The sequence below is a fragment of the Peromyscus leucopus genome, chromosome 8b (genome assembly GCF_004664715.2).
Source record: "Peromyscus leucopus breed LL Stock chromosome 8b, UCI_PerLeu_2.1, whole genome shotgun sequence".
NCBI lineage: Eukaryota > Metazoa > Chordata > Mammalia > Rodentia > Cricetidae > Peromyscus > Peromyscus leucopus.
In genome coordinates this window covers 93,147,613-93,165,044 of record NC_051086.1, presented here as the reverse complement: position 1 = coordinate 93,165,044, position 17,432 = coordinate 93,147,613, and the positions used below count along the sequence as shown (strand labels likewise).

The 17,432-nt window shown below is 43.1% G+C and overlaps 1 protein-coding gene across 1 annotated transcript; it reads right to left on the bottom strand.

The window, feature by feature from the left end:
* Positions 1-7,972: 7,972 nt before the first annotated feature.
* Krt26 (keratin 26) lies at positions 7,973-17,052 on the bottom strand. The gene is made up of 8 exons (XM_028889550.2): positions 16,544-17,052; positions 15,585-15,667; positions 14,476-14,632; positions 14,195-14,356; positions 13,984-14,109; positions 12,617-12,834; positions 10,076-10,134; positions 7,973-8,500 (listed from the first exon to the last, which is right to left on the bottom strand). The coding sequence occupies exons 1-8, from the start codon at positions 16,979-16,981 to the stop codon at positions 8,349-8,351; spliced, it is 1,395 nt and encodes a 464-aa protein (XP_028745383.1). The 5' UTR covers positions 16,982-17,052; the 3' UTR covers positions 7,973-8,348.
* Positions 17,053-17,432: the final 380 nt, after the last annotated feature.

The following is a 17,432-nucleotide window of genomic DNA, read 5'->3' as shown; positions in this document are numbered from 1 at the left end:
GGGGTTCATTCATTTGGTCTGAATTTCCTCTTGTCGTGGTTTCCGATGGGAAATGAGCTCCCATTCTGCTGACATGTGCAACGTACTTTGTTGACACTTATGAGTGAGCACAGTTGTCTTCTCCACTCATCCATTTTGGTAATTAGGAACACACCTCTAATTGCTGTTATGTTTTGTGGGAGTTTGGAAAGACATCAATTCATTTCCTGACCCCACAAAATTTGAAGCCAACTTGGAAGGAACAATTTTATCTTTATGTGGTTTATTGAGCTCAGGTAAAAGTCATGGGCGGTAACTATTCATTGGGTGTAGGTTCATATATATTAATTGAGAACCCTAAATATGAGAAGCCCACATTAAATGACAATTTGAATTACACATATCTATGCATACATATGGGATATATGTTGTTACATATGCATGGTGGAATGACTAAGTACATCTAATTAACATATTCATCCTCTCACATATTTTTGCAGTGAGAACATTCAGAATACACTCAGCAATTTTCTAGCAAAACATGCATTGCTATTAATGTAGTCACCCAATTGTATAATGCATGCCCTGAACTTATTTCTCCTCACTGAAATTTTATGCCCCTTGACCAACATTTCCCCCTGGTACTTCTACGTGATTAGTGAGGTCAAATATCTTTTCAAAGACCCACTGGCAGTTTCTTTAAAGGAATGTCTTTTAAATCAGGTTGATTTTCTATTGTTGAGACAAGTTCTTTATGTACTTTGGATACTGACAATCTTCTTAAATACCGAGTTCACAGTACTTCCTCACAGTGTGAGGATGAGTTCTCTACTCTGTTCCTCTGTTCTGAGGGAGCTTTTTAGAGTTTTGGAGTTACAGGTTTCTAATTTTGTATTTGTTGACTGTAGTTTTAGGTTTTTTTTTGAGCATTTGCCACATTTCCAGAGGACTTAAGCTTGATTTCCAGACCCACCTCAGGCAGCTCACAACTGCCTGCAACCCCAGTTTCAGGGAATCTGACAACCTCTTCTACAGGAACTCGCACACACGTGTGTGGCACACACCCATACAGATACACAGAGACATATATACACTTAATTAAAGATGAAATAAATCTTAAAAAAGTTTATCCAGACATGTCAGGAAATTTTTTTCTTATATCTTCTCCAGTAATTTTAATTTTCAGGCCATATTTTTAAGTGTTAAATCTGTTTCAAGTTGATTTTTGTATGTAGGGTAAGGTGAGGACCCAAAGTCTTCATTTTCTCTCCAGTTCCCCCACATTTTCAGTTGAGGAGACTGCCCATTGTGGAATCTTAAAAGAAAATTGATTGTAAATGTGTGGGTTTATTTCTGGGATCTTTACTTTCTTCTGCCATGTTATGGATGTGCTTTTGTTTTGGTACAAGACATTTTAAATTACTGACATTGGTAGGTTTGGAGGTCAAGTGAAGTGATTTCTTCAATGTCAGTCTTCTAACTGTTCAAGACTGTAGGCACATGTGAAATTTAAGATTTTTTTTTTTGTTTTTTTAATTAGTTTTTTTTCATTTTACATACCAACCACAGTTCTCCCTCCTTAAGATTGTTTTTATATCTCGTGTAAAGGTGTAGTGTAGTTTTTAAATAGAGATTTCATTGAATCTGTAGATGAACATTTTAATCATTTCAATTCTCATCCAAGAACATGAGATACATTTCCATTTGTTTTTGCCTTTTTCAATTTCTTCTGTAATGTTGAAAAACATTTTTTATTTATTATTTTGGGAATTTCATACAATGTATTTTCATATTTAGCCTTGCAACTCCTCCAAGATTCACCCCGCACCTTACCTTCCCAATTTTGTATTCTTTTAAAAATTAACCCCTTGGCTACAATTTGTGCTGCTCATATACTCCTGGGTGTGGGGCCAGGAACATGTATATGAAGAGAGTACCCATTGCAAGGCCCAGCAGTCCCGCAGTCCACTTATAAAATAAACACACAGACGCTTATATTATTTAAACTGTTTGGCCTAATGGCTCAGGCTTCTTGCTATCTAGTCCCTATATCTCAAATTAACCCATATCTATTAGTCTATAAGTTGCCACATGGCTCGTGGCTTACCGGTACCTGACATCTCACTTTTCATGGTGGCGGCTGGCAGCGTCTCTCTACCTCAGCCTTCCATATCCCAGAATTCTCCTCCTCCTTGTCCCACCTACATTATCTTTCCTGCCTAGCTACTGGCCAATCAGCGTTTTATTTATCAATCAATCATAGCAACATATATTTACAGCATACAGATCATCCCACAGCAACCCATTATATAACCTACCAGGAGCCACACCCTTGAAAGAAAATGTATTCCCCCTCCCCTAGATGCCACCAAGGGTCTGCAGCCACTCCTCATTTGGGGGAGTTATTAGTGTAAAGATCCTTTACCTCCCACATTACATTTTTTTCCTTGGGTACTTTTGTTCTATGGTAAAGGGATTGCTTCGTTCTGTGATGTTTTCTTATTACTGAGTAGGAATGCTGTTGATTTTCACATGTAACTATTGTTTTCTACAACTTTACTGAACTCATTGATTAGTTCCAACAATTTTTGGTAAGGCATTATAGGACTGTGTGTGTGTGTACATGCCAGAGGTCAACTTCCTCTATTGCTCTCTACTTGTATCTTTGAAAATGTTATTATTATTGTGTGTTATTGTTTAAATATCGTGTACTTAATAAATTATCTGGGTCAGAGAAAAAAACCATTAGTTAGCATGATAGCACATGCTTTAATCCTAGCACTCAGAATAGAAATCCTCTGGATCTCTGTGAGTTCAAGCCACATTGGAAAAAGCCAAGCATGGTGACACATGCTTTAATCCAGAAGCAGCTTTAATCCAGAGAGTGTGTAAAGCAGAAAGATATATAAGGCGTGAGACAGAACTAGAAGCATTTGCTGGTTAAGCATTTGGCTGGTTAAGCTTCAGGCTTCGAGCAGCAGTTCAGCTGAAGCATTGGATGCGGACATAGAAGCTTCAGTCTGAGGAACAGACATCTGAGGAACTGGCAAGTGAATTAGCTGTGCTTGTTCTGTCTCTCTGATCTACACATTGACCAATAACTGCTCGGTTTGATTTTATTAATAAGAACTTTTAAGATTCCTGCTACATTATTGTGTGTACATATTGTATTTATGATGTGTGTGCACTCCACAGTGTGTGTATGGGGTCAGGGGAAAACTTCATGGAGTTGCTTCTCTCCTTCTACCTTTATGGGGAGTCTAGGGATTGAGCTCAGGTCCTCAAGGCTGGCGTGGCAAGTGCCTTAACCACTGAGCTATCCTGCCACCCACCTCTACTTTAGTTTTTTGAGATAGGATACTCACTGAACCTAGAATTCACCATTTTATCTAGACTGGCTGTTCACTAAGCTCTTAGGATCCTCCTGTCTCTGTAACCCCAGCCCTGGGATGACAGACATGTTGCCAAGTCTTGGAGTTGGTAATCCAAACTTTGTCCTCAAGTTTTCACAGCAAGCAATTCACTCACTGAGCAGTCTCCCTAACCCTGTTTACGGTTTAAAAAAGAATAGCAGGGGTTGGGGATTTAGCTCAGTGGTAGAGTGCTCAGATCTGGGGGGGGGGGGGGTCCAGGGAGGAAAGGAAAAAAAAAAGAACACCAGTAGTGGGCTGGTGCAATGGCTTAGTGGTTAAGATCACGTACTTCTCAGTTCCCAGCACTCACAATGGGCGTGTCACAGGGTGCACAGCTAAGTAAGATTACTGGTTATCATTGCTGTTATTATTATTATTTTGTCCCAGAAGCCTGGGGCAGACCATAGTACATTTTCCAGTCCTTTGAGAGCTGGCCAGGAGGGAGGAAACCTTCTGAGAAATCAGTACTGTGATTTCTCCATGTCATAGCCAATGTGTGTGTTGTCTTCAGCAGCGGGTTCTTCTCATCGAGTTCTGAGGGGCAAACAAGAGTGATGGCAATAGTCTGTGTGGTTGGGAGGTGTGGTGGTTTGAGAGAAAATGGCCCCAAAGGGAGTGGCACTGTTGGGAGGTGTGGCTTTGTGGGAGTAGGCATGGCCTTGTTGGAGGAAGTGTGTCACTGTGGAGGCGGGCCTTGAGCATCACTCACTGTCTCAGTCAACTTCCTGGTGATGTAGGACTCTCAGCTGCTTCTTCAGCACCTCATCTGCCAGCACGCTGCCATGGCTTCCATGCAACCATGATGATAATGGCTTGAACCTCTGAAACTGTAAGCAAGTCACCACAATTAAATGCTTTCCTTATAAGAGTTGCTATGATCATAATGTCTCTTCACAGCAATAAAAACCCTAAGACAGGAGGGTCTCCAGGATACCCTTCACCAACAACTTGAGTGGAGATATCCCATGTATGTACTTATATTTATATTAGTAGATTTTCATGCGGCCTTTTTAAACACCCTAGTTTTAGTTATCCTTCCCTATACCCTCTCCTCTGCTCTCCTCTCCTGCCTGTTTCCCCACCCAAACCTCCTTTCCCATTATTCCCCTTTCTCCCTTATATAACCTAACTTTCATTTATCTTTAAATTGTTTTTGAAGCTAATTGCCTCTTCTTGCTCCTCCTCTTCTTCTTCCTCCTCCACATCCTCTTCATGCTCTCCTACCTTCCTCCTCTGTTGAGAGCCAGGTTGATCCAAGGGTTTCTCAGAGCCCTGGCAGAAGTACAAGGTGTTGCTTTTTGCCTGCTTGCTTTGCATCTCTTGCTGACCGGTGCGTCTCTCCAGCATGTCTCTTGCCGACCGGTGCGTCTCTCCAGTGTGTCTCTTGCTGACCGGTGTGTCTCCCCTGTTGCTCTTACAGCTTTCGCTCCCCTGCTGTCATGGTGTTTGCTGATGTCTTAACCCAGTTCCTTTGGCCTTCCCACATGGATTGAAGACCAGCGGCTCTCCAGGAGTCCTCCAGTCTTCCAGCAGCAGATTAGGACTGCTGAGGCAGCTAGCCTCTCGCACCAAGAAGCTACCGAGTTCTTACCCTCTTCAGTGTGAACACTGCCACAGCTGGACTGCCCCGACTGAATTGTGGAAGACAATTAATACATTCTCTTTGAATATATACTCATCCTATCAGTTCTGCCCCTCTAGAGATAAAAGCAAGGACTCTGGTCACCATGGGTGAGGAGGAGGTTTGGATTTGAATCTAGGTCCCACTACAGAACAGCTGTGCAGGCTTTGGGAAATTCCTTCATCTCTTTGAACAGCTGTTTTCTCATATATAAACTAAAGATGAAACATGGAACTTGTAGTTTTGAAATATTCGATTGGTTAATGTGTTTAAAGTCTAGTTAAGCCCACCCGATAAACATGAGCTATTGCCGCTGTAGTTCCTCACTGAGTAGCCTTCTAACCCGACTGAACCTAGCTCCTACTCTGTGATGAATAGCTTTGAGCATCACAATTGGGGTCATTCAGGACAAAAGACCCCGCCAAGGGAACAACCAGAAACTGTCTCTGCATTGGAGTCAATCACATTACATGGGAGTTGGAAAAAACTACAACCAAGACAGAGATGCACCCTCAGAGGAGCGAGTGCTTCTGTTCTGGATTCCATGTGGTCTCTACTCCGGTTAAAGTCCTGCAGGGATTGTTTGGATGGGAGCTCCACCTCAACCCCTGGCACCCTGGCACCCTGGCACCCTGGCATCCCTATACCCAAAGACTCTGGAATGTTTGGGTGGGAGCTCCACCTCACACAGTTCCTTCCCAAATCCGCCCCTTCAAAGCCTGCCAAACACAGCTCCTCCCCCAGAGAGGCTCAAGACCACTACCATAGGAGATATATAAATGGTATCCCAGAAAACAGACTTGTGGTTCTCTGATCTTGTCTCCTTCTCCTCTTTGCTGGGGGGTAATCGCCCAGGAGCACTTTACGCATTAAACCTGGGCTTTTCCTGATTTGGTCTGATTTGGTTTGTTGCTATGGTGGAGAGGTCTTCATGAGGCCTAGAACTTATCAGTGATGCTCATCATGCATGTTGAAGAACCAGGTTATTGCATTGGCTGCCTGCCTTATTTGGCCACAAGCAGAAAAAACTTCTTTAACTGAATGTTCTAGTGTTTTTTTTTTTAACCCTAGCTGCACTTCCCCAAATGAAGGTTGTATCAGACCTTCAGGCACAATATTATTTTTATTATTATTTTCATTACTTTTAATTCTTTGTGAATTTATTACATGCACTCACTGTATTTTGATCATATTTACCCCCCTTTTTTAACCCATTGAATCCAATTTGCTCATATACAGATGGGTGTGGAGACACCCACTGGAGAATGGTTTAATCTAGTAGAGGTCGCACCCCCAAAAGAAAACTGACTCTCTTACTCCTGGAAGCCATCAGCTCAGTAGTGCCTCAGCTAGGGATGGGGCTCGGGAGCTCCTCCCTGTTTCATTCATGTTTGTTGACTGGCCTGATGCCGTGCTCATCTTGTGTGGGCAACCACAGCTGCCATGAATTTGTGATTCGTGAGTGTAGTGGTCCTGTCATGTCCAAAAGACACTGTTTCAGTCTGGTCCTCCATGACTTTTGGCTCTTAGAGTCTTTCTCCCTTTTCTGAGCTGTTCCCTGAACTTTGAGTCAGGGGATGTGATACAGATGTTCCATATATGGCCGAGCACTGCCCGGCACGGATGGTTATTCTCTGCCCTCTGATGAGTTGTGAGGTTCTTTGTTAATGGTTGTCCACTGCACAGTGTCAGGCATGGTATTGTATGCAGAGGGTGTCAGTAAGATTGAGAAGCCCTGTCCTGCTTGAGGGGGGGCAGTTCTAGGTTTGCTTAGTTAATGCCATGGGGTTGGGGAAAAAGATGCATGCATTACAAAGTGGAAAAAGAGCTAACCAGGTTCCAATTGGAAAACATTCCCCGGTCATCTAAGCATCAGAAGAGTGAACAAACCCTGGTGATCAAGGGATATATTAACTTCTACACCCATAGAAGGCCAAACAGGTCATTGCACAGTTAACTAGGATTTGGGACCCGAGGTCACGGCTAGTGCCTTTTCTGCTTTCATCTGTTATTGAGGCAAATGTGACTGTGAGATGAAGCACGGTGTTTTCTTAGTTCACCCTTGGCATGGTCATGTGGGGAACAGCTGTGGAAATTAAAAAGAAGCAGATAATAAAAATAATTTGTGCTGGGCAGTAGTGGTGTATGCCTTTGATCCCAGCACTCAGGGAGGCAGAGGCAGGTGGATCTCTGTGAGTTCGAGGCCTGCCTGGTCTACAAAGTGAGTTCCAGGACAGCCAGAGCTAGGCATAGAAACCTGTCTCAGAAAAAAATTGCAACAAAGAACTCTTCATGAGATGGCCAAAGGTTCACAAAATAAAAACAAAAACTACCAAGATTGTCTCATCTCTTGGAAAGGTTTACTGAAGCATTGGGGAGCGTAGACAGATAGGAACATTATGGTAACACAGGAAGGATGAAAAAAAGCATGCTTTTGTTTCCAGAGAATGACCCACCTTTTCTCCTGAGAAAGGCCAGAAACTTCAGAAATCTCTGGTGAAGCCCGAATGGCTGAGAGACAGTACACGACTTTCCCCAAAGACGTCTTGTCAAGCTAAACCATACTTACTTATGACCAGCATGGTGTATCACCTTCACCCTCTCCTCACTCCTAAATCTAAACAACATCTCCATCAATCCATCTTCCAACCTTGTTTACAGAAGGGAAGTCTTTTAAGTCTTAACCTCGTTATAGGCTGCACCCTTTCTTTGTTAAAGAAACGAGAGGGGAGTTTCTTGTAACGTTTAGAAATATAACTTGAGAGGCACCAGAATCCTGTATATACCTGTGATAAAGACACCTAAGTGTTTGCTGGGTGGTGATGGTGCACACCTATAATCCCAGCACTTGAGAGGGGAGGCAGAGGCAGGCAGATCTCTGTGAGTTCAAGGCCAGCCTGGTATACAAAGTTCCAGGACAGCCAGAGCTGTCACATAGAGAAACCCTGACTCAAAAAACCTCAACAACAACAACAACAACAACAACAACAAAATAGTGACTGTCTTGGGAGAAGCCCACACTGATGCTTGGGTACATCTCATCCCTGCCCTGAACACCTCTCTATGGATCCATGCTTCAGATCCAAGTTAAAAATGTCTTTTAGTAATTCCTCAGCTCTGCTTCATATTGGCTCTCCAAGGATTTCTTTTCTCTGTCAAAGAAGGGTCCCTGTACTCCATCTGTGTTGCCCATGACAGTAAGAGAAGAGGAAGAAAAGGAAACCCGAGTCTAGTCCTTTGAGCGTTAAGAACAGGCATGGATAATTTTCTTGGGTTACTTGACCAGCGGAATTCTGCAGAGGCAGCTTCGTGTTTTATGAATGACCTTTCCGCCATCACGGGGTTTTGGAAGGCACCCGCTGCTCCATGGTGATGTTGCTGATTTTAGAAGATTTTTCTTCTACGGAGTGCACTCTCAGGGAAAGGAGGTTGCCAAGTTGGTCTAGCTCTTCGACCATTGTTCTGACAAACGTTTCTTCCGTTGAGTCTACAAGGAAGTCAGGGGAAGTTCAGGGGTCAGTCTTAACGGGGAAAGGCATTTAGTCAAGGCAGGTCTGTTTTTAAAAACTGGTTTTTGCAAGTTTGAGGAAAATTGAGATATAATGCTATGTTTAAAGTCAGTGCTTAACAAAAGCCAGGATTGATTGGTTGATCTCTCTCTCTCTCTCTCTCTCTCTCTTCTCTCTCTCTCTCTATCTCTCTCTCTCTCTTCCTCCCTCTGCAATGGGTGTTTGAAAGCACAAATGAAGTATGTATTAAAACAGTCTGAACATCAGGTCTGGAACGGTCAATGCCCTCTTCTCTCTCCCTCCTTCCCTCCCTTCCTTCCTCCCTCCCCCTTCTCTCCCCCTTTCCCTTTTAGCATTAGAGGTTGAACCCAGGGACTCCAAATCCTACTAGGATCCAGGGCTCCAATTCTCACCTGTATGTCCAGCCCTCAATTCTCACCTGTATGTCCAGCCCGCAGTCCCTCTTTATATTGAGACAGAGTCTCATCAAATCCCTCAAACTGGTTTCCAGCTCACATTGTGACCCAGACAAGTCTAGAGTTTACAAACCTCCTGTTGCAGTCTCCCAACTACTTGGGATTAGAGGCCTGAATCACCAGGCCAGGCTATTGCCTTCTTGAAATACCAGCTTGCCCTAGTTTAGTGACTTAAAACAAGCTCTTTTATTAAACAGTAAAGCTGAAAAATAATGCATTCTAGGCATAAAGATATTGGAGGACTTATTCCTTATAACAGTCATTTTATAATTTGATCATACCTGTACTATGGAGATACAAAATAAACATAAAAATTGTCATGTGGGTATGGTGGTATAGATCTGTAATCCTAGCATGTTATAGGCCAAGACAAGAAACAAAATAAAACAAACAAACAAACAAACAAACAAAATAACTATGAGTTCCAGGCCAGTTTGAGCTACATAGCAAAACTTAGGTAAAAATAAATAGACAAATAAATAGGTAAAGTCACAATGACTTCGCTGGTTCATTCATTAGATCTAAACTTAAAATACATTTTTAGTTAACAAATAAGTAGCTCATTTGATAATGCTGAAGGGGTTTGCAAGAATCACACAGGCTGTGGAGATGGCTCAGTGAGTGATGCTCTTGCTGTGGAAGTGTGAGGGACTGAGTCCAATCTCTAGCAGGTATGTGCAAAAGCTGGGGCTGTGTGCACGCTTGCAAACCCACCATTGGGGAGCAGAGACAGGAGGATCCATCACTGACCGGCCAGCCTGGCCAAACTGACAAATTCCTGACAGTCAAGACATGCTGTCTCAAAAGAACAGTGGAGAGCAATTGAGAAAGACGCCTGAGGTTTCTCTTTGACCTCTACGGACACAACAGACACATGAACACAACACACACACACACAAACATGTGTACACATGCACAGCAGGCACACACACATGCACATACACACAGCAAACACACACAAACAAGTGTACACATGCACAGCAGGCACACACACATGCACACACACGCATGCAAACACACACACACACACACACACACACACACACAGCATTATATTAACTAAAATCCCTTCCATACCATTGGCTTCATTCACAGGCTTGCCATCCATTGGTTTGTACCCCGTGGACTCACTTCTCCTGTGGAAAAAAGAGTAGATTATTATCTTTTTCTTTCAATTAGAAGCTCATAAATGACTGTGAATTGGAAATAATATTTTTTTAAAAATTACTTTTAGTTTTACTTATGTGCATGTGTGTATATCCACACATATGCAGGTGCCTGTGGAGGCCAGAAGAGGGCACCAGATCCCCTGGAGCTGGAGTTGCAGGGGCTAGGGAGCCATCGGACGTGAGTGCTGGGAATCAAACTCGCTTTTAACTGCTGAGCCATCTCTCCAGCCTCAGAAATATCAATTTTGGAGTTCTAGTTTCAGTAAGTTTTAAATGGTTCTATTTTAAAGGGATGTTAATAAGCTTTTTGTGACTTCAGCCTAGTGAAATTAAATGGCTGTTTATGGCCAGATATTGTCTCTTCCATCCAGCAACATGGGCATCCCAAGTTCTTCTCCTGACTTTCTATTCAACAGTTCAGTGCCTGCTTGTAGAAGGAGCTGGACTAGGTGCTGTAGAAAATAGAGACCTAGGTGGGTTTGGTGGTGCACATCTTTAATCCCGGCACTTGGGAAGCAGAGGCAGGTGGATCTCTGTGAATTCAAGGCCAGCCTGGTCTACAGAGCAAGTTCCAGGACAGGCACCAAAACTACACAGAGGAAACCCTGTCTAGAAAAACCAAAAAATAAAAATTAAAAAAAAATTAGAGCTCTAAGAAACGCAGTAGTTTGTAGTGTTAGAAATACAACACATTCACATAAAAAGTTGGGTTTCATTTTTATCTTTTGCTTTTTTCAAGACAGGGTTTCTTTGTGTAGCCCTACCTGTCTTGTGACTCACTCTGTAGACCAGGCTGGCCTCACACTCAGAGATCCGCCTGCCTCTGCCTCCCCGGTGCTGGGTTTAAAGGCATGCACCACCACCACCCTGCAAAAAAGTTATGTTTTTAACATTGACTAAAAGGTACTGTAAGATAAGTGAAGAATGAATGGTCTCTAAATTCTGAGGAGGGAGCCATCACTGCTAGCTTCTCCTTAGAACAGTCTGGAAGGCAGCTATGTTTAGCAGTATATACCACCAACACCTACTTACTGGGTTGCCTCTCTCAGCCTTGATATGAAGGCTTGTGCCTAGTCTTATTATTTCTTGTTTTGTTGTCTTTGGTGGATATCCCTGAAAGGTCTGTTCTTTTCTGAAGGGAAACGGAGGAGTTGGGGTTCTTTGGGAGAGGAGAGGTACTGGGATACTGGGAGGAGTGGAGGGAGGGGAAACTGTGGTTGGGATGTATTGGAAACAAAAACTATCACCAACAAACAAACAAACCAAGAATAGTCGGAGGAGGGCTCCCCCTGCAGAAAAAGGCAGCTCATTCAGTGTGAAATGGGCGAGCATTTAGTGACAGCCACAGATGACCAAGTGGACTTTTAGAGTCAGCCTCTGTCAAGGCACTTCATGGTGAGGTGCTGTAGCTGAGAGCAGGTAAGAGTGTGGTTTTGTTGTATTCACAACTTTACCAAAAAGGTAACTGTGGTTCAAAGAGGTTTAACCATGTGTTTAAATTTGCTCAGGATGTGATTCACACCCAGGACCGCAATTCTGGGGCTTTTGGGGTCTTGGCTAGCAATCTCTGATGTCTCTCTAATGACATCTTCTAGGAGGTGGCTGTGCTCACCACTAGACCTCCCCAGTGCAGTGAAATCTTTTTTTTTTTTTTTTTTTTTTTTTTTTTTTTTTTTTCCCTGAGATGGGGTTTCTCTGTGTTGTTTTGGTGCCTGTCTTGGATCTCGCTCTGTAGACCAGGCTGGCCTTGAACTCATAGAGATCTGCCTGGCTCTGGCCCCGAGTACTGGGATTAAAGGCATGTGCCACTGCCGCCTGGCTGCAGTGAAATCTTTTTAATTATCATTCTGAACTTGACAGAGAGTGTGTGTGGGGTTAAAAAATGCATTTAAACATAAACATAAAAGAAAGCAAATTCTTCCTTGGACTAGAATACTGGAATGACCAAGGATTTTTGCATTTAATTGTCTTTCATATAATTATGTAAGCAAATAAACATTTTCCATACTTAGATCTTTGATTTCTAGGCTATGTGTATGGCCCATGCCTATATTCCTAGTACTCAGGAGGCTGAGGCCGGAAGATCACAGAGTTCAGGGTCTGGACTACATAATAATTGTCTCAAAATCATCATCATCTTCAACAACAACCACAACACTCAAACCAAAAGTAAGTTTTGATGTCAAATTTCTGTCTGTTTTCATTTCATTGGATGCAATAATGTACATAATTGAAGATATATATATATATATGTATATATATATATGATTTTAAGAAGTTCTAGGATATAATATGCTATATATTATAAAATAAAAAGAACATATTCTAAATATGTAATATATGCTATACTTTTGTCTTAAGCACTTATGTGATATGTAACACATCTATAATAAACACATATAAAAACCTAGTTACCACACATTTTGCTGTTTCACATGTTAGCGCTCACCGTTCCTCTCCATCTAGTAAGTTGCAGTACATGTCAATTTCCTTCTCTAAGCACGTTTTGATGCCCAGCAGCTGCTCATGCTCCAGCTTCTGGCCTTCCGTCTCTGTTCGGATCTGCTGCAGCTGCTCCTCCCGCACCCGGATCTGCTCCTGGATCTGCTGGAGTTGACTGTAGTAATTCCCTTCGGTCTCAGCCAATGAACTCTCGTACGACTGTTTCTGAAAGAAAAGAAAAGGGTGATGGCTAGGAGAGGGTGACATGTCTGTACTGAAACATTCTTAACCTAGAAGGAAGTGTTTGTGCAAGGTGTACATGTTTTCAATTGAAAATCAAACTGGTGAGATTCATTGAGAAAATAATGTTGACTTTTGGGATTGGTGTGCCAGGATGGAATTCCTGTTACTTAATTATGTCATTTAATTATGGAATTCATATTACTTAATATAGTATATTGTGGTCATTTAATTACATATATACTACATTTAGTGTTATAAACATTCATCTTATAGGGGCTGGAGAGATGGCTTGGCAGTCAAGAACACTTGTTGCTCTCTCAGAGGACCTGGGTTCCCAGCACCTTCATGGTGGCTCTCAACCATTTGTAACTCCAGTTCCAGGGGATCTGAATCCTCTTCTGAACCCCACAGGCACCAGGCACATACATGATGTGCATACATACATGCAGGCAAAACTCTCGTAGACATAAAATAAAATATTAAGAATATTCATTGCATATATGCATTTACTCACCTATGGACATATAATGCTAGGTTTTGGATGTAATTTGAATATGTCTCCTCAAGGATTTATGTATCAGAAACTTGGTTCCAGTATGGTGATATTAAGATATGTGGGGACCTTTAAGAGGTGGGGCTAGCGGTTGGTTAAGTCACCGAGGGCACTGCTCTTGGAATAAGTTGATTCAGTTCTGGTCAGACCCTGGTTAGTTCTCCAGAGAGAGTTATTTTAAAACACTTGTGTGTTGTCCCTCCCTGTGCTCTGGCTTTGTGTTTCACGATGCTCAAACTTCTGTCAGGGTGCCACTCATCGTGATGAGATGTAGCTGGGGAGGGCGTTGCCATAGTTGGGGCCATGGTGCTTTGGGTTTGCGGCTTCCAAAACAGTGAGGAAATAAACTTTCTTTACAAACTAATCCCGCTTGGGGTGTTTTGCTGCAGTAGTGGAAAGTGGGCAGACGCACGCCTTCAGTCCGTTCTTTTTTTTTTTTTGGTTTTTTGAGACAGGGTTTCTCTGTATAGCTTTGTGCCTTTCCCGGCCTCGAACTCACAGAGACCCGCCTGGAGTCTGCCTCCCGAGTGCTGGGGTTAAAGGCGTGCGCCACCACCGCCCGGCCAGTTCTTACGTACCATCGCTGAGATGGACTGAAGTTCTATCTCCAGAGTCTGCAGACTGCGTTTCAGCTCCATCAGCTCATTTCTGGCCGCCGAGGCCGCTCCCGCGTCATCTGAAATCTGCTGCTGCAGCGTTGCACTCTGAAGAGGAATTGCCACACGGGTTAGGAACCCGCTTGACTGTTTACTGAACGAGCCCCTAACGTGGCACCTGCCGCGGATGTACCTTCTCTTTAAAGCAGGCCTCTGCATCTCTTCGGTTCTGCTCAGCCAAATCTTCGTATTCTGCCCTCATGTTGTTCAACATGGCCGTTAGATCCACACCCGGGGCCGCATTCATCTCCACATTGATGTTCCCCCCTGATGCGTTTTGCAGGACTCCCATTTCCTGGAAAGGGGTAATAATCATTACTACTCAGGAGAGGATTTTGATTGACATCCAAACGCTGGTATGGAATGATTCGAAGAAGGAAATGGTGTGCAAGGCTGTTCCGCGGGCTTCCTTACCTCCTCATGGTTCTTTTGGAGGTATGTCAGCTCCTCGCTCAGAGCCTCACACTGTATTTCCAAGTCAGTTGTAGAAAGCGTCAGCTCGTCCAACACTCTGCGAAGACCGTTGGTGTCAGCCTCAACACTCTGGTGCAGAGCAAGCTCGTTTTCATACCTTAAAGGGTGTGAAGGTGTTTTAGAATTGTGATTACCAGTGGGTACAACTTGTAAAGACACTTCGTACGCTGAGGGGTAGCGTGTCCTGTTTCTGTATGTATTTTTGAGGCTTCTTGTGATGGCAAACTATTAAGATAGCTTGAGATACCTGTTAGTTTATAAGTACTATTTTTTTTGTATATAATGTTGGCATGAGGGTGTGCATGCAGAGGTCAGAGGTCAATATTGGATATCTTTCTCAATAACCTGCCACCTTCTTTTTGGAGACAGGGTCCCTCACTGAACCTGGAGCTCACTAATTTGTCCAGACTAGCTGGCCAGCAAGCCTCTCCTGTCTCCATCACACCAGCACTGGAATTACACATGTGTGTTGCTGTTCCCTTCTTTTTATGTGGATGCTGGGGGTCTGAACTCAGGTGGACCCTCACAATTTTGTGGCAAACCCTTTACTCACACCCCAGCCCCTATAAATACATCATTTTAGAGTTGCTATTTCTTTACAGTTGATCTTTGCCATCCAATAACATGTCAGAATAAAATAGTGTCAGATTTTAAACAATGTATGATAGATCTTTTTATAAAGATTATTAAATTCTACTTCTTTGTTGATCTAGAGTGGTTTCATTAAATTAGTTTGTTTGTGGGGGCGGGGGCTGGAGAGGTGGCTCAGTGGTTAAAACCACTGACTGCTCTTCCAGAGGACCCACATCTGACTCCCAGCATCCATATGGTGGCTCACAACTGTCTGTAACTCTGGTTTCAGTGGATCTGATGCTCTCTTCTGGCCTCCAAGGGTACTAAGCACACAAGTCATGCACAGGCATACATGCAAAGCACCCATATACATAAAATAAAATACCCCAAATAGGGTTTAAAAACAAGAGATACATTCTTTAAGTGTGGCTGTAGTTTTAGCCATTATTAATAATAATCACATCATGTTCACCTACTTCATCTTGAAGTCATCAGCTGTGAGTCTGGCATTGTCGTTTTGAAGAATAAGGTTGGCATTACAGGTGGTCATAGAAACGATCTGAATGGGACAGATCAAAGGACATTCCAACATCAATGTGACTCTGTCTCAGATGTTTACACTGGTATCTTTATTTGGATATTTAAAGAAACTTGGCTTTGGGGTGTAACTCAATGGTAGAGCTATTGCCTAGCATATTAGATAACAACAACAAGAAATAACCATGGATAAAATTCAGATAATAAAGAGCCCCACAGATAATTTCATTGTTACTCATTAAAAAGTATCAATTAAAAATCAGAAACAAAAAATTAATGCAACATCCTTGTGGTACTGCACGCTGGTTGAACACTCTGTTATTGGACTATGTCCAGCTCTCATTTTAATTTTTTGTTTTGAGATAGGAGTTCATTAAATTACCAAGGCTGGCTTCAAACTTATGATCCTTCTGCTTCAGCCTCTGGTGTGGCTGAGATTACAGGACTGTATCACCAGGCCTGGCTCAATTTATATTGATTTTGAAGCTACTTCTCTTTCACTATTTGATTCTACATTAAAAAAAATTATTAGGTACCACCCTTAACTCTGGGAACAAAAAGTGGGCAAATTCCATACCCCATACACTTGGTAAGTACATTTGAAATGAATTAATTGGTTAAGCTCATTTATGATACTGGAGACTGAAACGAGAGTCACAGGCATGCTGTGCAAAAGCTCTACTATTATATTTCTAGCTTTTTCTTTTTTTAACTGGGGTAGGGTCTCTAAGTTCCCAGGCCAGCCTCAGCCTTGTGATGCCCTGTCGCAGCCTCTTTAGTAGCTCTGATGACTGGTGTGCCACTGTACCCCACTGCTAAATACTTTTTAAGTTTCTTTTGCTTTGAATTATGCCCACCCCACGCCTATAGCCACAGGATGTGAATCTGCATTTCTTACCTGTCTTTTCAAATCCTCAATGACTGAGAAATACTTGCTGTAGTCATAGTCAAGTCCACGGCCACGGCCAGGCCCATATTTCTCATACCAGCCCTCGATCTTCTTCTCCAGGTCAGTGTTGGCCTCCTCCAGAGCACTTACGTGGTTCAGGTACAGGGCCAGCCGGTCATTGAGGTTCTGCATGGTCACTTTCTCATTCCCAGAGAAGAGTCCAGGCTCGTTGTTAAGGAAACTAGTGCCACCAACCCTTCCTGACACCTCACTGCCATGGCCAAAGCCTCCCCCAGAAGAGATTCCCCCAAGGGTGCAAGAAAAGCTGCTTTCTGCTCCGGGCCCAACACACACATTCCCAGCCACAAAGCCCGCCCCTCCCCTGGACAGCCTGACAGACCCAGCTCGAGAGCAGACCCTGGATCCCCCAGAAAATCGAAAAGACATGGCGACAGCACAGCCCGGCGACCTTCTTCCCCAGAGAGGTGCAAAGCCAAGGTCTATCTTCCACGGGGTGACAGCCCCACTAGCCTTTATAGGACTCAATCTCAGCTACGCTGATCTGTAATAAAACATTAGTCGGATCCTAATTGCTATTTTTCATAATTGGGTGATTTTTAATAGTGTCCAGTAGGTGGCAAAGTGCCCCAAGGATATTTTTTATATATGAAAAAGGTGCCAGGGACAGTGATCCTAATTCATAGCCTTGCAGTCTTAGTAACACTAAATCATAGCCCCGTAGATCACAGAGAGAAAACCATCGTTTGTGTCACCAAGATGAGAGTTTACACCCTTTTGACCCCTGGGAAAGAGCAGAGCCCTCCCACATGTAAGGAAGGATTCACGTTAGAAATATTTGCCCCCCTTGGTGTGGAAATGCACTAGAATATCTCAATTG

Coding starts and splice junctions, on each gene's coding strand:
- Krt26 (XM_028889550.2), bottom strand. CDS start 16,981: ATGTCTTTTCGATTTTCTGGGGGATCCAGGGTCTGCTCTCGAGCTGGG. Junction 14,633..15,584: donor GCTGATGACTTCAAGATGAA/GTAGGTGAACAT, acceptor ACACCCTTTAAG/GTATGAAAACGAGCTTGCTC. Junction 8,501..10,075: donor GCCTGTGAATGAAGCCAATG/GTATGGAAGGGA, acceptor ACTTCCTTGTAG/ACTCAACGGAAGAAACGTTT.